This window comes from Salvelinus alpinus, chromosome 14 (genome assembly GCF_045679555.1).
Source record: "Salvelinus alpinus chromosome 14, SLU_Salpinus.1, whole genome shotgun sequence".
In the NCBI taxonomy this organism is placed as follows: Eukaryota; Metazoa; Chordata; class Actinopteri; order Salmoniformes; family Salmonidae; genus Salvelinus; species Salvelinus alpinus.
The window spans coordinates 1,377,772-1,399,271 of record NC_092099.1 but is presented as its reverse complement, the minus strand read 5'-3'; the positions used below and the strand labels follow the sequence as shown (position 1 = coordinate 1,399,271).

General features: G+C 40.7%; 1 protein-coding gene across 1 annotated transcript in view; it reads right to left on the bottom strand.

Moving 5' to 3' along the window:
* LOC139538297 (tomoregulin-2-like) overlaps window positions 1-21,500 on the bottom strand; it is a 128,024-nt gene that overhangs the window by 100,769 nt on the left and 5,755 nt on the right. The window contains exon 2 of the mRNA XM_071340153.1: window positions 15,206-15,315. Coding sequence (XP_071196254.1) covers window positions 15,206-15,315 — 110 coding nt within the window. The remainder of the gene's footprint in view (window positions 1-15,205; window positions 15,316-21,500) is intronic.

Sequence of the window (21,500 nt, the reverse complement as noted above, 5' to 3'; positions counted from 1 at the left end):
TTCACTGTTGTTAGGCAAGACCTCCGAATAAAAGTGTGTCATGCAACACAAGAACCCTTGTGACATTGACACCTCCTACATTGTTGCCAGAGTCTCCCCCTGACTCCTATGAAAAGGACAAATCATCATGAGGCCTCTGATAGTGACCCGAGTTACTGCCCTGATGGGTTATATAAAAAAATACCCGCCTAGATAAACCAATAGGCTAATTACCCAGCCAAGCAGACACGAGTAGTAGTCGTTTTGGTTGTAAAGTGCATTACCGAAAACCTTATTTCTTTATTTAGAACAAAATGCAATGTATCACTTGGCTGTCTCATATCACCCTGTCACAGGCCCTCCAAGTCAATACCACCTCATAAGATGAGAAAGTACATTGTTTGTGAGGATTGCCTGCTGCAGTTGTTCGAGAGATGTCCAGTTTGCAGCCGACCATGGGGCATAGAGAAAACCAGCAAGGGGACCCTCATCAGCATCATGCAGACATGCCCTCGCTGTGAGTATTTTTATAAACGGAACAGTCAGCCACATGTTGGCAATTATCCTGCCGGCAATCTTCAACTGTCAGCAGCAACAGCTTTCACGGACTCATCATTTGTAGAAAAATAATGAAGGTAAACCACTTAATTACTTTGATACATTTGATAACCCAATTGTGAAACATAGTTTATGTAAACTGATATTATTTGTTGCTTATTTTTTAGTTCTTGGATACATATGTATCCGTGCTTCTACACCTGCATTGCTTGCTGTTTGGGGTTTTAGGCTGGGTTTCTGTACAGCACTTTGAGATATTAGCTGATGTAAGAAGGGCTATATAAAAACATTTGATTTGATATGTCCAGGGCATATGTCAGAGGACCTACCACAAACACCAGGCAAACCTGCTGAATCCCACTATCTACTGGCAGTGGAAATCCGAGCAAACCGCCCTCCTCCAGCTAGCCACTAAAGAGGGAGCTATTCGTCTTGGGGGTGATACGAGGGCTGACACTCTAGGGCACTGTTTAAAATGTGGGAGTTACACTACAATGGATGTGGAGGCCAACAAAGTGTTGGACATTCAATTTGATAAGGTAGATTTCACATCAATTACAACACAAATCCTTACTTGACAAAGTGATGTCAATATGAGATCTGTGAGACTTTAGTTTCCTGCACATAGCAACGAGGTGCCAGCGCATGGAGAAGGAGGGGCTGGTGCGGAGCCTCTCTGCCCTGGAGGCGGCGGGGGTGAAGATTCACAGCATAGTCACAGATCGACACCCTTCCATCCAAAAGTTCCTGAGGGAAGAGAAGCCTGATATTCAACATTTCTACGATACATGGTGCATTGCTAAAGGTGTGTAGTTTGTTGGTAATGTTTTCACATTCGTGTAACTGTTTAGATATTAGATATGTGCTTTACATATTTTGTAAACAATCTCAATGTAATTTAATATTATTCGGGCTTGGCAAGAAAATAAATAGCCTGGCTAAATCAAAGACCTGTAAGCAAGTTGGACCCTGGAGGAGTATAGTGAACCACTTCTACTGTGCAACCTCAATCTCCGGAGAGGAGAAAGTGACCAAATGTGCAGGATGTCCACACACATTTTTGAAATATTTTTTCATTTAACCTTTATTTAACTAGGCAAGTCAGTTGAGAACAAATTCTTATTTACAATGACAGCCTACCCCGGGCAAACCCTAACCCGAACGATGCTGGGTCAGGGTTTGGTCACCCTATGGGACTCCCAATAACGGCCGGTTGTGGAATCAAACCAGGGTCTGTAGTGACGCCTCTAGCACTGAGATGCAGTGCCTTAGACCGCTGCGCCACTCGGGAGCCCCATGATGGTGAGGAGTTCCCCAACTGCCTGCATCCAACCCTCATCGCTGAAGAAACCAGGGATTGGCTGCAGCCAAGTAAGCGGATTTATAATTTCTATTCTTCCTCCCTTTGTATATTTGATCCATCACTGAATGTTGAGTAATCACTGTTCATTTTCTATTGTTATAGGCCCTATGCCAGGAGCTTCCTCAGAGTGGAAATTACACGTGCATAAAGTTTGAAAGAAAATAAATCATATTTTCACCTAGACCTGGTTACATACAGTTTAAGTCGGAAGTTTACATAAGCCTTAGCCAAATACATTTAAACTCAGTTAATCACAATTCCTGACATTTAATCCTAGTAAAATTTCCCTGTCTTACGTCAGTTAGGATCACCACTTTATTTTAGAATGTGAAATGTCAGAATAATAGTAGAGTGATTTATTTCAGATTTTATTTTTTCCATCACATTCCCATCACACTTTTTCAGTTCTGCCCCAAAATTATTATATGTGATTGAGGTCAGGGCTTTGCGATGGGCACTCCACTTTGTTGTCCTAAGCCACAACTTTGGAAGTATGCTTGAGGTCATTGTCCATTTGGAAGACCCATTTGCGACCAAGCTTTAACTTCCTGATTGATGACTTGTTGCTTCAATATATCCACATAATATTCCTACCTCATGATGCCATCTATTTTGTGAAGTCCCTCCTGCAGCAAAGCACCCCCACAACATGATGCTGCCACCCCCGTGCTTCACGGTTGGGATGGTGTTATTCGGCTTGCAAGCCGCCCCCTTTTTCCTCCAAACATTACGATGGTAATTATGGCCAAACAGTTCTATTTTTGTTTCATCAGACCAGAGGACATTTCTCCAAAAAGTATGATCTTTGTCCCCATGTACAGTTGCAAACCGTAGTCTGGCTTTTTTATGGCAGTTTTGGAGCAGTGGCTTCTTCCTTGCTGAGCGGCCTTTCAGGTTATGTCCATATAGGACTCGTTTTACTGTGGATATAGATACTTTTGAACCTGTTTCTCCAGCATCTTCACAAGGTCCTTTGCTGTTGTTCTGAGATTGATTTGCACTTTTGGCACCAAAGTACGTTCATTTCTAAGAGACAGAATGCATCTCCTTCCTGAGCGGTATGACGGCTGCATGGTCCCATGGTGTTTATACTTGCGTGCTATTGTTTGTACAGATGAACGTGATCCCTTCAGGCATTTGGAAATTGCTCCCAAGGATGAACCTGTGGGGGTCTACAATTTATTTCTGAGGTCTTGGCTGATTTCTTTTGATTTTCCCATGATGTCAAGCAAAGAGGCACTGAGTTTGAAGGTAGGCCTTGAAATACATCCACAAGTACACCTCCAATTGACTCAAATGATGTCAATTAGCCTATCAGAAGCTTCTAAAGCCATGACATCATTTTCTGGAATTTTCCAAGCTGTTTAAAAGCACAGTCAACTTAGTGTAAGTAGACTTCTGACCCACTGGAATTGTGATACAGTGAATTATAAGTGAAATAATCTGTCTGTAAACAATTGTTGGGAAAATTACTTGTGTCATGCACAAAGTAGATGTCCTAACCGACTTGTCAAAACTATAGTTTGTTAAAAAATAAATTTGTGGATTGATTGAAAAACGAGTTTTAATGACTCCAACCTAAATGTGTGTAAACTTCTGACTTCAACTGTACATTACACAGAGACTGACTTGGCTTAGCTGAGAATGTCTTTCTCTGACACTGGAGATAATAGGGAGACAGATAACGGAAACATATGTGCACAAACATGTGTAGCATAGGAATGAGACAAATGCAGAACGCAATATATTAGATGAGGTTGTGATTGCCAGGGGTTGTCTACTTAAAGATCTCCACAGTTTGACCCCATAGAGCACCATGTCAACCAGCACAAGCTACACCATTGGCGATTAACATTGATATTCTAATCAGCTGCTGCCGAACCCATTATAGCTACATCAATGGTCAATTACTCAGCACTGGCTGACCCGGACAGTCACGCAAACTCTTTGAAGTCCGGGCCTGGGTTGCCAAGCAGCAAACGGTTGCCCTGTAAAGAATCCATCCGCCCCCTCTTGATGTTTGTTTCGGGTTGTAATGAATACTTGTTTTTCATGGCCACCGTAGTCTATGTTTACTGTGAGGGATGTTAAAGGTTTAGTTTCCTGCTGTGTGACAACAGAAGATCACAAACGTGTACACAGACACACACACACAAACAAACACACAGAAAGACACACACAGACTCATATCGACACAGACCCACACACAAACACCTCCTAGCCTCATCTATTTCCTGTATCCATTAAAGCCAGCTCTCGATTATGCAATACATCCCAAGGCTATCATCCACCCCTATCAATAATAAACATCTCTACAAATCTGGGGCTCACCTCAGAAAATGGCAACTATACTGCACGGCATGTTCTGATTCTCATGGAATCAGTTCACCATTCGACCTATATAATACGCCGTATTCACGGTTTCCACTCATAAGACACTGAGGCATAGTCTTTACTTACGTCTGCTCATACTAATCAAAGCTAAGTCTCTGTAAGCCTCTGACTGAGATGACTCACTGATTCCAGCAGTAGGGACACCAGTGGTTCATGATAGAAGACAGATGTTTTCGTCCGAGATCGCGTCTCAGTCTCTGATGCAGTCTTCTCTGTCAGTCGACCTCGGAGCATGATGAATGTCTGGTACAGTGTTTCTGACATGGCACAGAGCTCGGGGGACAGAGAGTGGAAAATCGGGGGCTTTTGTCAAATCATGAGTTCCACACCGGGGGTAAGCTCTGACCTTCCACCAGGGAAAATAAAACAACTGAGGAAGGCTTACGTGAAGACGAGCCGTGAAACGGGAGGAGGCATTGGGTAGCTCGATCATGAAGGTCTCTGTCAGAGTTGGGGTCAATTTCCTTTCAGTTCCAATTTAATTTGAATTTGTTTTCTTGATCTGACTAGAGTTGTCGAGTCTCCATTGACTTCAAATAATGTACTTTCTTTTTCTTATGCTCTCTTTCAAGGGCTCCTTATGTCCAGCCTTCAATCCAAAAGTGGGTGTTAAAGTTCTGTGTTGCCAAAGTTGGCGCCAAATCAGATAGAGTTCCAATACAGTGTAACCCAGTGCCAGAATCACAGACATCAACTCCCAGTTTCTGTTGGTTTGTTTAGGCTCAGACTTCACCTCAACAACACTCCACATTTACATGGACGATATCTTGGAGATAAAATACAACAATTACTTGAAACAATTGAACATTAAGAAACATCAAAGATACCAGGTCTGGTCTTCAAAGCAGATTTTGAAAAAGCGTTCGATAAAGTATGACAAATGTATATACACTACTGGTCAAAAGTTTTAGAACACCTACTCATTCAAAAGTTTTTCTTACATTTTTTACTATTTTCTACAGTGTAGAATAATAATGAAGACATCAAAACTATGAAATAACACATATGGAATAATGTTGTAACCAAAAAAGTGTTAAACAAATCAAAATATATTTTATATTTGAGATTCTTCAAATAGCCACCCTTTGCTTTGATGACAGCTTTGAACACTCTTGGCATTCTCTCAACCAGCTTCATGAGGTAGTCACCTGGAATGCATTTCAATTAACAGGTGTGCCTTCTTAAAAGTTAATTTGTGTAATTTCTTTCCTTCTTAATGCATTTGAGCCAATCAGTTGTGCTGTGACAAGGTAGGGGGTATACAGAAGATAGCCCTATTTGGTAAAAGACCAAGTCCTTATTATGGCAAGAACAACTCAAAAAAGCAAAAATAAATGACAGTCCATCATTACTTTAAGACATGAAGGTCAGTCAATATGGAAAATTTAAAGAACTTTGAAAGTTTCTTTAAGTGCAGTCACAAAAACCATCAAGCGCTATGATGAAACTGGTCCTCATGAGGACTGCCACAGGAATGGAAGACACAGAGTTACCTCTGCTGCAGAGGGTAAGTTCATTAGAGTTACCAGCCTCAGAAATGGCAGCCCAAATAAATGCTAAACAGAGTTCAAGTAACAGACAGATCTCAACATCAACTGTTCAGAGGAGACTGTGTGAGTCAGGCCTTTATGGTTTAATTGCTGCTAAGAAACCACTACTAAAGGACACCAATAAGAAGAAGAGACTTGCTTGGGCCAAGAAACATGAGCAATGGACATTAGACTCCTTTGGTCTGGAGTCCAAATTGGAGATTTTTGGTTCCAACCGCTGTGTCTTTGTGAGACGCGGTGTGGGTGAATGGATGATCTCCGCATATGTATTTCCCACCGTAAAGCATGGAGGAGGAGGTGTTATGGTGTGGGGGTGCGTTAGTGATTTATTTAGAATTCAAGGAATACTTAACCAGCATGGCTAACACAGCATTCTGCAGCGATACGCCATCCCATCTGGGTTGGGATTAGTGGGACTATCATTTGTTTTTCAACAGGACAATGACCCAACACACCTCCAGGCTGTGTAAGGGCTATTTTACCAAGAAGGAGTGATAGAGTGCTGCATGAGATGACCTGGCCTCCACATTCCCCCGAACTCAACCAAATTGAAATGGTTTGGGATGAGTCGGACCGCAGAGTGAAGGAAAAGCACCCAAAAAGTCTTCAGAATATGTGGGAACTCCTTCAAGACTGTTGGAAAAGCTGGTTGAAAGAATGCCAAGAGTGTGCAAAGGTTGTCATCAAGGCAAAGGGTGGCTATCTCAAATATAAAATACATTTTGATTTGTTTAACACCTTTTTGGTTACTACATGATTCCATATGTGTTATTTCATAGTTTTGATGTCTTCACTATTATTCTACAATGTAGAAAGTAGTAAAAATAAAGAAAAGCCCTTGGATGAGTAGGTGCTGTAAAACTTTCGACCAGTAGTGTATAAATGCCTGGATTACTTAAATTTTGGTGAATCCCTTATTCAATGGGTTAAAGTTATCTACAGCATCCCCAGATGTAACATAGTAAATAATGGTTACTTCTCAGAAAGTATTGAGCTTCTAAGAGGAGTAAAACAAGGCTGTCCTTTGTCTCCATATCTATTTATTATGGCCATTGAAATGCTAGCTATTAAAAGTAGATCCAACAAGAACATCAAGGGGTTAGAAATCCAGAGGATTAACACGCAAGTGGCAATGTATGCCAATGACTCAAGACTCAAGTCCACAATCTGGATCCCTGCACAGTCTCATTGAAGATCTTGATAACGTTTCTAGACTCTCTGGACTAAAATCTAATTATGACAAGTGTAACATATTGGATCGTTAATAGACAGTGTTTACACTACCCATGCAGTTTTCCAAAACCAAGTAGATATACTTGATATTCACATCTCAAAAAAGTTAGCAAAAATAGATACGATTCTGCAAACATGGAGAGGTAAATAGTTATCTATTCATGGAAAAATCACATTGATTAACTCTTTGGTTCTATCAGCGTTTACTTACTTACTAATGGCGCTGCCTACTCCAAACAACTCATTTTTAAATCATATGAACAAAAAATATTAGATTTTCTATGGAATGCTAAACCAGACATGAATGACATGAATGACATGAATGAATATGAGTTTGGGGGGCTAAAATTATTAAAAATGAAAGCTTTAAACCTCTCACTAAAAGCTTCACTCATACATAAATTATACTTAAATCCAAAATGGTTCTCCAGTAGATTATTAAGAAAGGCTCATCCTATGTTTAAAAATAGCCTTTTTGCCTTCATACAGATTACAACTTCTCATATCCAACTGACTGAAAATTAAATGTTTAAAGTATTGCCCTTTCTTAAACAAGCCATACAAAGCTGGTTACAATCTCAATTTTATCCTCCAGGAAATATAGAACTAATGTTATGGTTAAACTCAAATATACTGATTAATAAAAAAAACTATCTTTATGGATAAAAAAAAAAAAGGTATTATGTTTATTAATGATTTTAGGAATATAAACGGTGGAGTTATGGCACATATGCTGCTATCGAAAATATATGGGAATGTTTGCTCAGTCCAAACTTAATGTCACGACTTCCGACGAAGTCGGCTCCTCTCCTTGTTCGTGCGGCGTTCAGCTGTCGACATCACCAGCTTTCTAGCCATCGCCGCTTCATTTTTCATGTATCCATTTGTTTTGTCTTGTTCCCTGCACACCTGATTTTCATTCCCCAATCAATCTACATGTATTTATTCCTCTGTTCCCCATCATGTCTTTGTTTAAGATTGCTTGTGTTACGTGTGTATTGTTGACGCGCCAGACTGGCTTGTTTTTCCGTGTTATTTTTCAAGAAGATGTTTATTGTTAAACATAAATCTTGTGACTGTTTTGCGCGTTTTGCACTTTTGCCTAAATAAAGTGTGCGCCTGTTTACAAATCTCTGCTCTCCTGCACCTGACTTCACTACCAGTACGCACACATCTGACACTTAGAACCAACTGATTGCAGCATTACCACAAAAATGGAGGAGGCAAGGAAATAAGGTCAGGAACGTGACACAAGTGGAAAGTGAGAAGGTAGGGAATTTGTTTGCCTTCCATATCTTAAAGATACAAATTGGCTAAAAGGAATTGGCATGAATACAAAAATATACCAGTTTAATGTGAGGACAAAAATGTTGACAGCTGCAACATACAGGTTGCAAAATAAATGGGAAGAGATATTTTGATGTACAGATTCCATGGCACATTGTATGAACTGGTACAAAAAACAACACATGAATCAACACTTCAAGTTTTTCAATTTAAATTATTATACAAAATTCTTGCCACCAACAGAATGCTATATACAGTTGAAGTCGGAAGTTTACATACACCTTAGCCAAATACATTTAAACTCAGTTTTTCACATTACTTGACATTTAAAGATCCCATGGCACTTATCGTAAGAGTAGGGGTGTTAACCCCGGTGTCCTGGCTAAATTCCCAATCTGGCCCTCAACCATCACGGTCACCTAATACTCCCCAGTTTACAATTGGCTCATTCATCCCCCTCCTCTCCCCTGTAACTATTCCCCAGGTCGTTGCTGCAAATGAGAACGTGTTCTCAGTCAACTTACCTGGTAAAATAACGGTAAAATAAAAAAATAAAATAAAAAATAATCCTAGTAAAAGTTCCCTGTCCTACGTCAGTTAGGATCACCACTTTATTTTAAGAATGTGAAATGTCAGAATAATAGCAGAGTGGGTCAGAAGTTTACATACACTCAATTAGTATTTGGTAGCATTGCCTTTAAATTGTTTAACTTGGGTCAAACATTTCGGGTAGCGTTCCACAAGCTTTTTTCACACACTAAGTTTGAAGGTAGGCCGTGAAATTATGTCAATTAGCCTATCAGAAGCTTCTAAAGCCATGCCATCCTTTTCTGGAATTTTCCAAGCTGTTTAAAGGCACAGTCAACTTCGTGTATGTAAACTTCTGACCCACTGGAATTGTGATACAGTGAATTATAAGTGAAATAATCTGTCTGTAAACAATTGTTGGGAAAATTACTTGTGTCATGCACAAAGTAGATGTCCTAACCGACTTGTCAAAACTATAGTTTGTTAAAAAGAAATTTGTGGAGTGATTGAAAAATGAGTTTTAATGTCTCCAACCTAAGTGTATGTAAACTTCAGACTTCAACTGTATATGGGGGATACAACAATTTCATCTCTGTAGATTTTGTTGCGAAGAGACAGGATCACTAGATAATTTATTCTGGTATTGCTCCTATGTAGCTTGTTTCTGGTCACAGTTTCAGGAATGGTTAAAACATTAACTTAAAATTAACCTTACAAATAACAGTGTTGGGCGATTTGGAAAGGCATAATCGGTCAATAAATAATATGATATTTACTCGGAGGAAAGGTTTTCATCTTTAGCTCACAATCTGTGGATACTATACGATTAGAAAGGTTCAACATTTATGTAAAACATCGACAAACACAATCGAAAAATATATGGCACATGGAAACATCCCACCTACTGTATGGTGATACAGTAGGTGGGATGTGCTGAGAGTGGCTGAGGGGTGGGATTAAAGACTTTATGTTTGGTAATGTATTATTGTTATGTGACTGCTTTACATAAAAGTACCATGTATGTAAAATGTATACGTAAAATGTCTATGTAAAATGTATGTATATGTAGCAGAAAAGCTGTAAAAACCAAAAAGATATGTGGCCTCCAAAGAGGGTGGATTGGTTAATAATAAAAATAAAAAATAAAAAATGACGAATAAATAGTACTCCACATTACTCAAGACACATCGGAGGGAGCTTATGTCAGTGGGGTCGATGACAAAAAAGCAATGGACCAACAGCTAATTCCTGAAGAACACCATCCCAGGATAAAATCCGTTCCGTGTCTAACCTGATGATGTATTCCTCCCATCCCCTAGACAGAAAAGTGTTGCACATTGTCTGAGTGATTGACAAGCTCCCATGATGCCTTGCAATGGTTGGGGGTGCTAGTCTGCTCTGACAGTTGGTGGGAAAGACTGGGGGCTGCTTGGCTTGTGCTTCTGCTCTTTAACCGGTTGGCAGTCTCCTCTTGATTAGGCCTCTGCCTGCCTGTCCCCGAGGACTCTCCCCAATGCAGTCACCGGAGACGGGCTGTAATGGTGTCTGACAGGCCAGCTAGAGCTGCCGAGGAGCTGACACAGATGCTAACTTCCGAGGAGAGAGCCCTGCCCAAGTACCCCCCCCCCCCCCCCCCCCATACATTCTGATGGCGTTAAATGATTCAATTAGGTTGTTTGGGTGACTTGAGGTGGGTTTTGTGGGATTTCTGCCTTGAATGACAAATTTAGGATAATGTCTTCAGATCTCCTCTTAATTACTAACATGGTCAAATGAGCTAGTTGGGCTATTGCATCACACCAATACCGAACATACTCACCAGTGAGTTTCCCTTATATTTTCCCCCTATTGCTATACTTTCATCTACGGTCCACCTATTTCAGTTAGTGTTGCACGGTATACCAGTAACATGGTAATATCACGGTACCAAAATGTCATGATACTTATGATACCAACATTTTATAATACCGTAGTACTGTGTCATACGATACTACCAATATTTTCGGCCCCACTGATCTAAAGAACCCGCTGGCGCCAGTTATATAATGTTTATAAAGTCAGTTATTTATTTAAAAAAAAATAAAAAAATTAGGCAACAGCAACTAGTCTCTTGTATGCACCAGTCCAATAAAGTGAATATAATTTAGCAATGATGGCGAGCGGGGATGGAGACCCTGATCAGTCTTCTGTTGTTACATTTGTACATGTGATACATTGGAGCAGTGCAGAGCAAGCAAAGTTGATACATTGTATTTAATTTAATCCCTGATATAACCAGGAGCATAGGCCAGTCTGAGTATAGGCTTTGCAAGTTCGCTGTCATGCAGCAGTGCCAGGGATGAAAAACAGCTTTGCGACAAGCATTCATTCTTGCACCTTTACAGCTAAGAAAACGTCTTGTCTCGAGCTAAAACGGTTACAAAAATACGACTCCTATAACCAGAGCTGCATTTTTTTTCTTCCTGTGCAATTTGATATAATTTCACAAACGATGTCACAGGACATTTTAAACTAATCCCGCCAATTATTGGTTTGATATTGTTCAGTCATGTTACCTAGCTAGCTAAAAATCGGGTAACTTGACAGCAGGAATAGGCAAATTTTATTGGCACAAGTAGAAAGGAAAAGGCTCTGCTACTCACGAGATGTGCTTCAAAGGTAGGATTCACATAAGCCAAACTACAGTATATCAAAAATCTTTCTCTTTCTGGTGCTCATTACATTCTGATGGTGCTTCGTGTTTTTAAAGTTCGGAACAGTGTGTGTATGTTTGAGAGAGATTGCTGTGTGTGTGTGTGTGTATGTGTTTTTTATGAGCGAGAGGGAGATACTGTGAGTGGGAGAGTGTGTGTGTGTCTGTTAACTGAAGAGTAGAAGGTTTCATGCAGTGTTATCCCCTTACTGCCACAATAACAGGCAGATCATTATGCATGTGTATTCCTTCCTCCTGTTCCACCCAGCCAAATCACAGGTAGACCTTTGTAAATATGAGCAGATTTGCCATTATACAGTGTGAAGTTAAATTCAGTATGTGTTGTATTGAGTATAAGTCTGAATATCAGTGACAGGTTTTTTGTGTAGCACATGCACATAACGTTTAGAAAATGGGAACAAGCGGTCCAGGGGACGGGGCGAACAGGACACTAGGCCACAGAAGTTTTTCCCCCGTGGTACTACTTGGTATCGTGATACTTGGCCTGGTATCGTATCATTAGTAAAATGTTATCTTGACAACGCTAATTAAAGTAGCATCACGTTATACACCAACGGACTGCCCTTCTGGCCTTCAGGCTCCATTTCCAGGCCCTAAAACATCATGTGTTGCTGGACACTACAGGAGTGCCCATCTATCGACGTTGCCCTTCACTCAACCTGCATCAGGTCACACAGTCTGCTCACAAAGACAAAGGCACGGCTCTGGGAGCCGCCGCTGGTACTGGACTCTTCTTCACGCTGATTTTAATTGGCATATTCGTCATGCAAAGGTAGAAGTCAGCTTTGCAGCACACTATGACAGTAGAGCCCAAGGGAAGTCTCAGAGGGCTTGCAGGTCCAGAGACCCACTACTAATGCAATACAGATAAGAGGAACACATCTGTGAGAAAGGAGTAGGAGAGTAGAAGCTGCAGGGAGAATAGACGATCTATAGATAGAGGCAGACATAGGGAGAGAGAGGTAGAGAGGCAGGAGGTAGAGAGTCAGTGGAAGGGATAAGGGAGGGAGGGGCGCAACAGAGAAGCGGGGTTGGATGGAAAGAAGAAAGGAAAGAGGGGAGATTGAACATATTGTCTCATGTATTATCCATTGTCCTGTCATTTCACGTTAGTGACGATACCTACCTCTGCCAATAGGAGATGTTGGTGTAACAACTCCCAATACAAGTTGTCTTCGGAAATATTTAGCTATACTTAGCCACTTCTTGACAAACGTACTGTAGATTCACCTCAAACACTGATAAATACTCGAACAGCCATCATCATCTTAAGCCAGGGTCCCTGCTGATCCAGTCTCCCTAGGCGCCCTTTATCCAAGGCTGTCCCTGGGAATTAAACCCACCATTACAGCTCTATGGACTGTATGTCTCCTTCCCAGACGGTTCACATGGCCCCAGATTAAAGTATCATAAATGCATACAAATATATGGAACAAGGTCTCCATCAGGAATGCTCTGATAATGACCTCCCGAATGCCACTTGGGACTGCTCCGTGGTATAGCTACGGTCCTTCAGTGTGTGTGTATTTAAGTGTGTGTGTGTGCGTAATTGTGTGTGTGTGCGCATATGCATGTGTATTTGAGTGTGTGTGTACGAGAGTGATATCTGGTAGTTTGCTCTGAGAGCTAGGAAGGAGACGCTCTCCTTTCCCACTCTCGTCATCCACAGAAGTCTGAATCTCATCACAACCTAACATTGGAAGGAGTATGACATCAAAATGCTGAGTGACCAGTAACAACCAGATATTAGAGGAAATAAACGCGACATTGTGGACTGATTCACAGAATGCCATTAAACTGCTGAAAGACAGTCATGGGCAGATATTAGAGAAGATTACAGCAACATCATGGCATGATATCTAATGTATTACAGCAGAGATGATGGCACAACGCCACGTTTTATGGAGTTACAGAACACACAAATTACAGACAGGGTCAAAACTACACCTTGACAAGCAAGCCGGAGCCGTTATCACAATAGCATTTTGGGGAAAAGAAAATACTGAGGTGCTAGAAAGCGAGTCATAAGCCAATACGGATGGAGGACAAATGACCTTCAACCAAAAATCCAAGCATGGCTCAAGACAAAATACTACATTACATTCATTCAAGGACATACAAAACATGTACAGTGAGCACAACAACCCACCAATTAAACACAGATAAGAGAGCCCAGTTCAAGTATCATTAAACGATAACAAGATATTTCACAGCATGTCCAAGAATCACATGAGGATGAAGCTTTAGCTACACACACATACACAAAAACGTGTGTACACACACTCACACACAGGCAGTGTGGGTTGACTAGCTAGCTAACACGGCTGCTGAATGGGCATCCTGCCGTTGAATAGCATCCATTGATTCTCGCAGATCAAACCCACTTCCTCCTCTCAACTATACTGCACGTAACCCCTCAAGGGCTGAAAGTGTGTGTGTGTACGTGTGTATGCCTGCACACTAATGCATGTTTGTGCATGCTAGGACATTAGGGGTTGGGGAGTATACAGCCCCCCCCCCATAAAGAGGATACATTTTGCTGAATTACGGCGCTTGATGGAATAAAGACATGGCGGCTAGTAGGTTTGAGCGCATTGGCATCAGGTCCTGTCCTGTCCATGAGACACAGGATGCCACGGCAGGCCGTGACCCAAGGCCACACCAGCATTAAGTCAGTATGACATGAAAGCGGTGTTAACCGCCTCTTGCTAAGCTTCACAGAGAGAGCTCTGTCCCGAATGACAGCCACTATCAGTGCGAGATCTCAGGGATGAGAAATGGAGAGGTAATGTCATTTATCTGTGCGCTTCTACTAATGTTCGCTCCCAGGGAAGTACAAAATTGAGATAAAAGCAAGCTTTGGCGCTGGATGTGCTGATAAGCTCGCAGGATTGGACATGAGAGCATCGAGCTGAAACGCATTAGGCATATCCATGTGCTTTATCTCAGTATCTTCATTTATGTAGGCAATATAGAGCATATTTGTTTGAATGAGGTAAAAGCAATACAAAAAAAATCTATCAATGGACGGCTGGTTTGTTGCATTTTTGTTATAGATTGGTAATAAACGGAAGCATAAGCCGTAAAGTACAGCATCATTCACTGGATTTATGTTATTAATAAGGGTATTTAAATCTGTGTGTTGTCAATGGCTATACCATCAATGAAGTGGAATGCATAAAACAGCCACCATGATTGAGAGTGACATTCGGTTTTATGAGAAGCGGTAAATTATGTCTTCACTATACATCGTAGTCCCCTCCCTCTTGATAGCTAGTGGGTTTTGGTGTCCAGCCACCAATCAGCGAGTTATAAAAAGCACATTTCTGAGTCGAAGCACTGGAAGGATGTTGAAACACTGACTGGTGTAGACTACAAAACACAAATGTTTCAATTCAATTTTTGTTACATTAAAGGCCCACTCCTTCAATTGAAAAAACAACAAACAGGCATCCCCGCCATGAAAATAATTCTACAACCAAATGAGGTTGCTATAATAATATGCCATTTCATAATGACCGCTGCATATGAACAGAAGAATATGCAACTTTCCCCCCCCCCAAAAAAAATCGGAGAATAAAACATTGAACAATGTCTTACCTTGAAGTTGCAGATGCACGTCACTGTCTCTCCAATTCTCAGACACTCTCCGTCAAACTTGCAGGTGTTGGTGTCGCACAAGAAGAGATCTGTGTCCCGGTCATCAAAACCTGCCATGTAAAAACACAAATCATCAAACTTTAGCTGAATGCATAAACATACTGAAGCAAAAGTTGCAAAAAATGGCACCCTATTCTCCAAAATGTTTCTTCTACTGTTCCATTTACACAGAGGGTTGTACATGGAACACAAATGAGTTATTCTACCTTTTTTTGAAGAGTATACAGTCGCATTGAGATTAAAATATTTTTTGGGTGAATAAGACTTCCTAACATTAGAACCTACTGAATGGCACCAATAACAGCTTTGTAAGGGATACATTTTGTAATAATCCCATTAAACAGTCATTTGGAAAAACAACCGTACAAATGACCCACACACTAGTTGAATCAACATTGTTTCCACATGGAAATAACGTGGACTAGATGTTGAATTGATGTTTGTGCCCAGTGGGGACTGGAGAAATCAATGTCTTCCATTAGTCATGCTACATTTTTATAACAACATAGTCTGTCTTTGTCTGTAGGGAAGGAAGTTCTGTCTGTCTTTATATAACAAGGTTGACCCCAGGCATTGTCCCGAGGAGGCAAAAACTTTGTTACAAAGGACACTGCCCCACTGGGCACACACTGATTTAATCAATATTGTTTCCACGTCATTTGAATGACATAACGTTGAACCACTGTCGGATAGACGTTGAATTGACGTCAGTGCCCAGTGGGGTGGGTGCATCCCAAATGGCACGCTATTCCCTTTATATTGCACTACTTTAGAGCAGGGCCTATTGGGCTCTTGTCAAAAGTAATGCACTGTATAGGGAATAGGGTGCCATTTGGAACGTAATGTTGGATTTTATACAATTCAGTCTGAATTAGGTATATCAAATGACTCAGACGAAGCATCCCAAATCGAATCAATGGGCATGAGACAGGACAGAAAGCTCCAGGCTATTATTTTACCTGAGCCCATTGCTTACAAATAGCACCCGCATGTCAAAGTGGTCTTAAAAGCGCCCATTTGAAACCGAGAAGCCGTAGTCTTTTATACAACACATTGACAAAAAAGGAGCTATTATTTGGGACGAAAACAAAGTTAGCTAGAGTGAAGTGGAGGCTCTTCCAGAGAAGAAGAGGAGGATGGTTATCCTCATTATAATACATAAAACCTGCATTAATAGGTAATTAGGCTTGGCCTTCTTTTGTGTTGTGTACACCCATTCACTCATTTTTGTCATACAAACCTTAGTTTGAGTTAGCTCAGAAATGTTGGACAATTGACATTCATGTCATTCGTGTACAGTACCTGCACACTAAATATACATTTTCATCTATGCATATGTGTGTTTCACGTTTTGATATTAAAGATTATCAACATTTTTGAGAGAGGATTCAATGTAGTTATGCATAACCTAAGCTATCACTTTTTGATATGTTTTACTCAAATAGAAAGCCAATTTAGTCATATGAGCAATTTCTGCTTGACATTTCTTCCAAAATTAAATGAAAACAGCAATAATCTGAGGCATGCACTTTGCCTCTAAAAGCTCAGCAATTAATGTGTTGCTGATTGTTAGCCAGCTACATGACAATGTTGTTTTCAAGAGGTGATGGGTAGTGAGGTGATGGGTAGTAAGGTGATGGATTAAACATTACGACAGCACTTCCGTCCCGAGTGCTACCCAACTCTCCTGCCATCAGCCTAAAAGCTCTCTACTCTGGATGGTGCTCATTGCTCAGAGGAAAGGAGTCTAGCATGCTAAAATAGCCAACCTGCTATTCACATGGGTTCTTAATGGGCAGCAAGTGTTAGCTCTTAGCGGCTCCACATAATCATACAGCCAGAAGCAGCAGTATGGACGTCGGAGTGACACTTGGATTATATGGCTGCTGTACTGAAGCACTTATGAGACGAGAGCCCTATGAGTTGCCATGGGAAAGTGGCAAGGGGCTGACACATGGGTGACACTCACGCGGAGAGGAATGGTAGCAGTCATACTACAGGCTAATTCACTTCTTGGAAAGAAACAGAGGTGTTCACGTGTTCCTAGCACACTAACAATAGCCTGCTTAGTCCCAGAAACCTTATTCACCAACAAGTCTTTAGAAATGCCCACTTAAAGGATACAATACTCCAAAATTAAACTTGTCAGCCTTTTTCATACCTTGGGAGTGTTCTAAAGTCAAGCGATCCCATGGTAATTTTGCCATATACAGTTGGGGTGATTCCTCTCAAAACTCGAACAAAAGAAAATTGTTGACACATATTTGACATTTGTATCTTAGAGCATAGTTGAGAAATAATTAATTAATTGAACTTTTATGCCTGACCCAGGCCTCCTTTAAGACTCCATAATGTTTAATCTTCGATTGATTTATGATTATTGAAAATTATAAACATGAATATTGAAAACATAACATTTTTGATTTGTCACATTTTTATATATATATATATATATATATTGTTGAACATAATATACTCTATGGGCATATCAAAGTTCCAGAGTGGGATCTCTGTTACTTGTAGTTATGATCCAATTTGTAAGCATTTCCAACAGAGTGAATGTGAAAATGGATTCAAAATGGTCACCCTCTGCTGGTGGTAAAAGGAGGCCTGTGATTGGTTACATTGCCGACTAAGCAAATGTCTCTGTATAAAATGGGCCATAACTTTAAAACTATCATACTTTGATATTCCTATAGAGTATATTATGTTCAACAATATATAAAACAATTTGCCCCAAAAATGTATATATATCTATATTCATGTTTATATTATTACATTTTCATAAATGTATGTAAGAAAATTATTATTGAAAAAAATTACTAATCATATGTCATATGTCACCAATTTTTGCTCTGTAGCACCAACAGATGAAACATTATGAGTCTTAAAGGAGGCTTGGGTATGGCCAAAATGTAAAAAATGTTCCAACTTCATTTAATAATTTCTCAATTATGCTTCAAGATACAAATGTCAAATGTATGTCAACAATCCTTCCTCCAAAGGAACCTTCTATTGATTAAATGTCCATGGTCTTTTTTTGTTCTAGTTTTGTGGGGAATCACCCGTAGGCTATCCAGAATATACGGAAGGAACGGGGGAAATAGCACCTGCTAATTCCAACAAAAGTGTCCTAAAATAGCATACATCTCGAAATCTGCTATGTAATCCACAATCACCTCAAAAACACGCCTTCGAAACATAAACTTGACCCACCCTCAAAGATGGAGCTGTTTCTCTTCTACCGTTGACAGAAAACAATTAGCCTAAATCACTTCAAGTTGTGTTTCCTTGGGTAATATGTTGGAATACATGGCATGCAAGTTGCATAAGGATTTACTAAGCAGGTGTCAAATGTGACACATGAGCAGAGCCCCAGGAGTTTAGAGAGGTAATTTATCCTACTTGTCAAAAATAGCTCTTGGAATGCAATAAACTGCCTTTAGAAATGGCACCACATTAAGATCAATATATGAAATCATATATAACTTAGCGTAGGAGTACTGTACATATGTTTATATACAGTATAGGCATATTAAACAGACAAGTTAATTGTAGAAAAATTCCCTTGGAAAAACCCCAACTGTTTGCAGGACAACATTTTTAAAGATAAACATGACAATAGAAAGATAAATATTTCAAATACACTTCGGGAGCAATTACTACACTTCAATTGTTGGACTGTAAATTGATGAAATAGTAAATGTCATATGAAGACACAAAACAGTAACAATCAATCTCAGATGAATGTAAACCCCACTGTAGGTTTAGTCAGAACGTTTTGCTGTATTTTAAAGCTGAGATCCACCCCAGATCATTTGTTATTGTTTTGTTTTTGAAAAGGAGGAGATGAGCATCCAACAACGTAAAAAAAAAAAAAAAACGCTGTTTTATCCCGCGTGCAGTGATGTACAATGATGTTCGAGGGAAGAAAAAAACATTGTTCGATGTTTGAAGTAACGTTTTTATAATATCGCAAATGGACGTGGCAGTTTCACCGAAAACAGATTTCAACTTTAAGGACAGGTGTGGTTATGTGTCAATATCTAATGACAATGTCCGTAAGGGTGAGGGGATAGCTTGTATGACAACTAGCTTCTACAGCTTGTGAGGTGTGGTGGTTTTAATGCTTGTGAGTGCACCCGCAGTGCAGTCTGCATTTATCTGTGAATGAATGTGGACCAAAGAGTCAAATAAATACCAGATAGGAATACAGACTCAATAGCTGTGCTTTGCTGACTGTCACACACAAAAAGCAAGTCACAGTCATAGCGGTTACATAATCAGATAAATTACTGCACAGTCAGACCCAAAGCCATAGACTCAAAGACACAGTCAGAGCTACAGCCTGCCAACATCTAGGACATTCAGTAGTGAAGACGAAAGTGTCTTGTGTTCTCATAGTTCTAGGCTGAAAGTATTGCAATCCACTTATTCTCTGAAAAAAACGTAAAGAAAAAAAGAGTGGGTGAGAAACGTGTTTTTTCCCCCAAAAGACATTGAATCTCAGAACTTGCCGTGTTTCTTTTTGAGACATTCTTGGATTTCTGGAAAATCACAAATGAACAAGACTCAAATATATAGCCCAACCTGGAAAACTAAAGGTACAATTCATACAGTATGTGCAAGCTTGAGGTAGTGTCTCCCTGACAGACATTTATGGGTTGGTCCAGCCTAGAATTTCAGGTACAGTAGCAGTAACAGTTCTCGTTGTTGCTCAGTGTTTTTTGACCCTGTGATACACTACTGCCTTCGGGAACAATATGAATCGGTGAGCTGCTTGTAGCTAACATTTGCTATCTGCAAAAAACACTCAGGAAACAAATTAAATTAAATCAAATGTTTTATTTGTCACGTGCTGAATACAACAAGTTAAGACTTTACCGTGAAATGCTTACTTACGAGCCCTTTCCCAACAATACAGTTAAAAAGTAAGAAGATTAACAAATAGATAAAAAGATAATAGTAACACAATATAATAACAATAGCAAGGCTACATACAGGCTATATACAAGGAGTACCGGTACTGAGTCAGTGTGCTGGGGTACGAGGTAGTTGGGGTGATTGATTGAGATCATATGTACATGTAGGTTTGGTTAGGTGATTGACTGAAGTACTATGTACATGTAGGTAGGGGGTGAAAAGCAGAACATCTAATTAACTGTTCAGCAGTCTTATGGATTTGGGGTAGAAGCTGTTCAGGAACCTTTTGGTCCAAGACTTAGCACTCCGGTACCACTTGCCATGTGGTAGCAGAGAGAACACCCTGTGACTTGGGTGGATGAAGACTTTGATAATTTTTAGGGCCTTCCTCTGACACCGCCTGGTATAGAAGTCCTGGGTGACAGGAAGCTTGGCCCCAGTGATGTACTGGGCCGTTCGCACTACACTCCGTAGCGCCTTATGGTCAGATGCCGAGCAGTTACCATACCAGGCGGTGATGCAACCGGGCAGGATGCTCTTGATGGTGCAGCTGTAGAACTTTGAGGACCTTGGGACCCATGCCAAATATTTTCAGCCTCCTGAGGGGGAAGAGGCGTTGGTATATCCTCTTCATGACTGTGTTGGTGTGTTTGGACCATGATAGGTCCTTAGGGATGTGGACACCGAGGAACTTGAAGCTCCTGACCATCTCCAATACAGCCCTGTCGATGTTAATGGGGGCCTGTTCGGCCCGCCTTTTCCTGTAGCCCACGATCAGCTCCTTTGTCTTGCTCACATTGAGGGAAAGGTTGTTGTCCTGGAACCACACTGCCATGTCTCTGACCTTTTCCCTATAGGCTATCTCATCGTTGTTGGTGATCAGGCCTACCACTGTTGTGTCGTCAGCAAACTTAATGATGGTGTTGGAGTCGTGTTTGGCCACGCAGCCGTAGGTGAATAGGGAGCACAGGAGGGGACTAAGCACACACTCCTGAGGGGCCTCAGTGTTGAGGATCAGCGTAACAGATGTGTTGTTGCCTACCCTTGTGTGAGCCATGACCAGCCTTTCAAAGCATTTCTTGGCTACGGGGCGATAGTCATTTAGATAGTCATTTAGCTTGGTTACCTTGGCGTTCTTGAGCTCGGGAACTATCATGGTCTTCTTGAAACGTGGGTATTACAGACTGGTTCAGGGAGAGGTTGAAAATGTCAGTGAAGACACTTGCTGGCTGGTCAGCGCATGCTCTGAGTATGTGTCCTGGTAATCCGTCTGGCCTTGTGAATGTTAACCTGTTTAAAGGTCTTACATCGG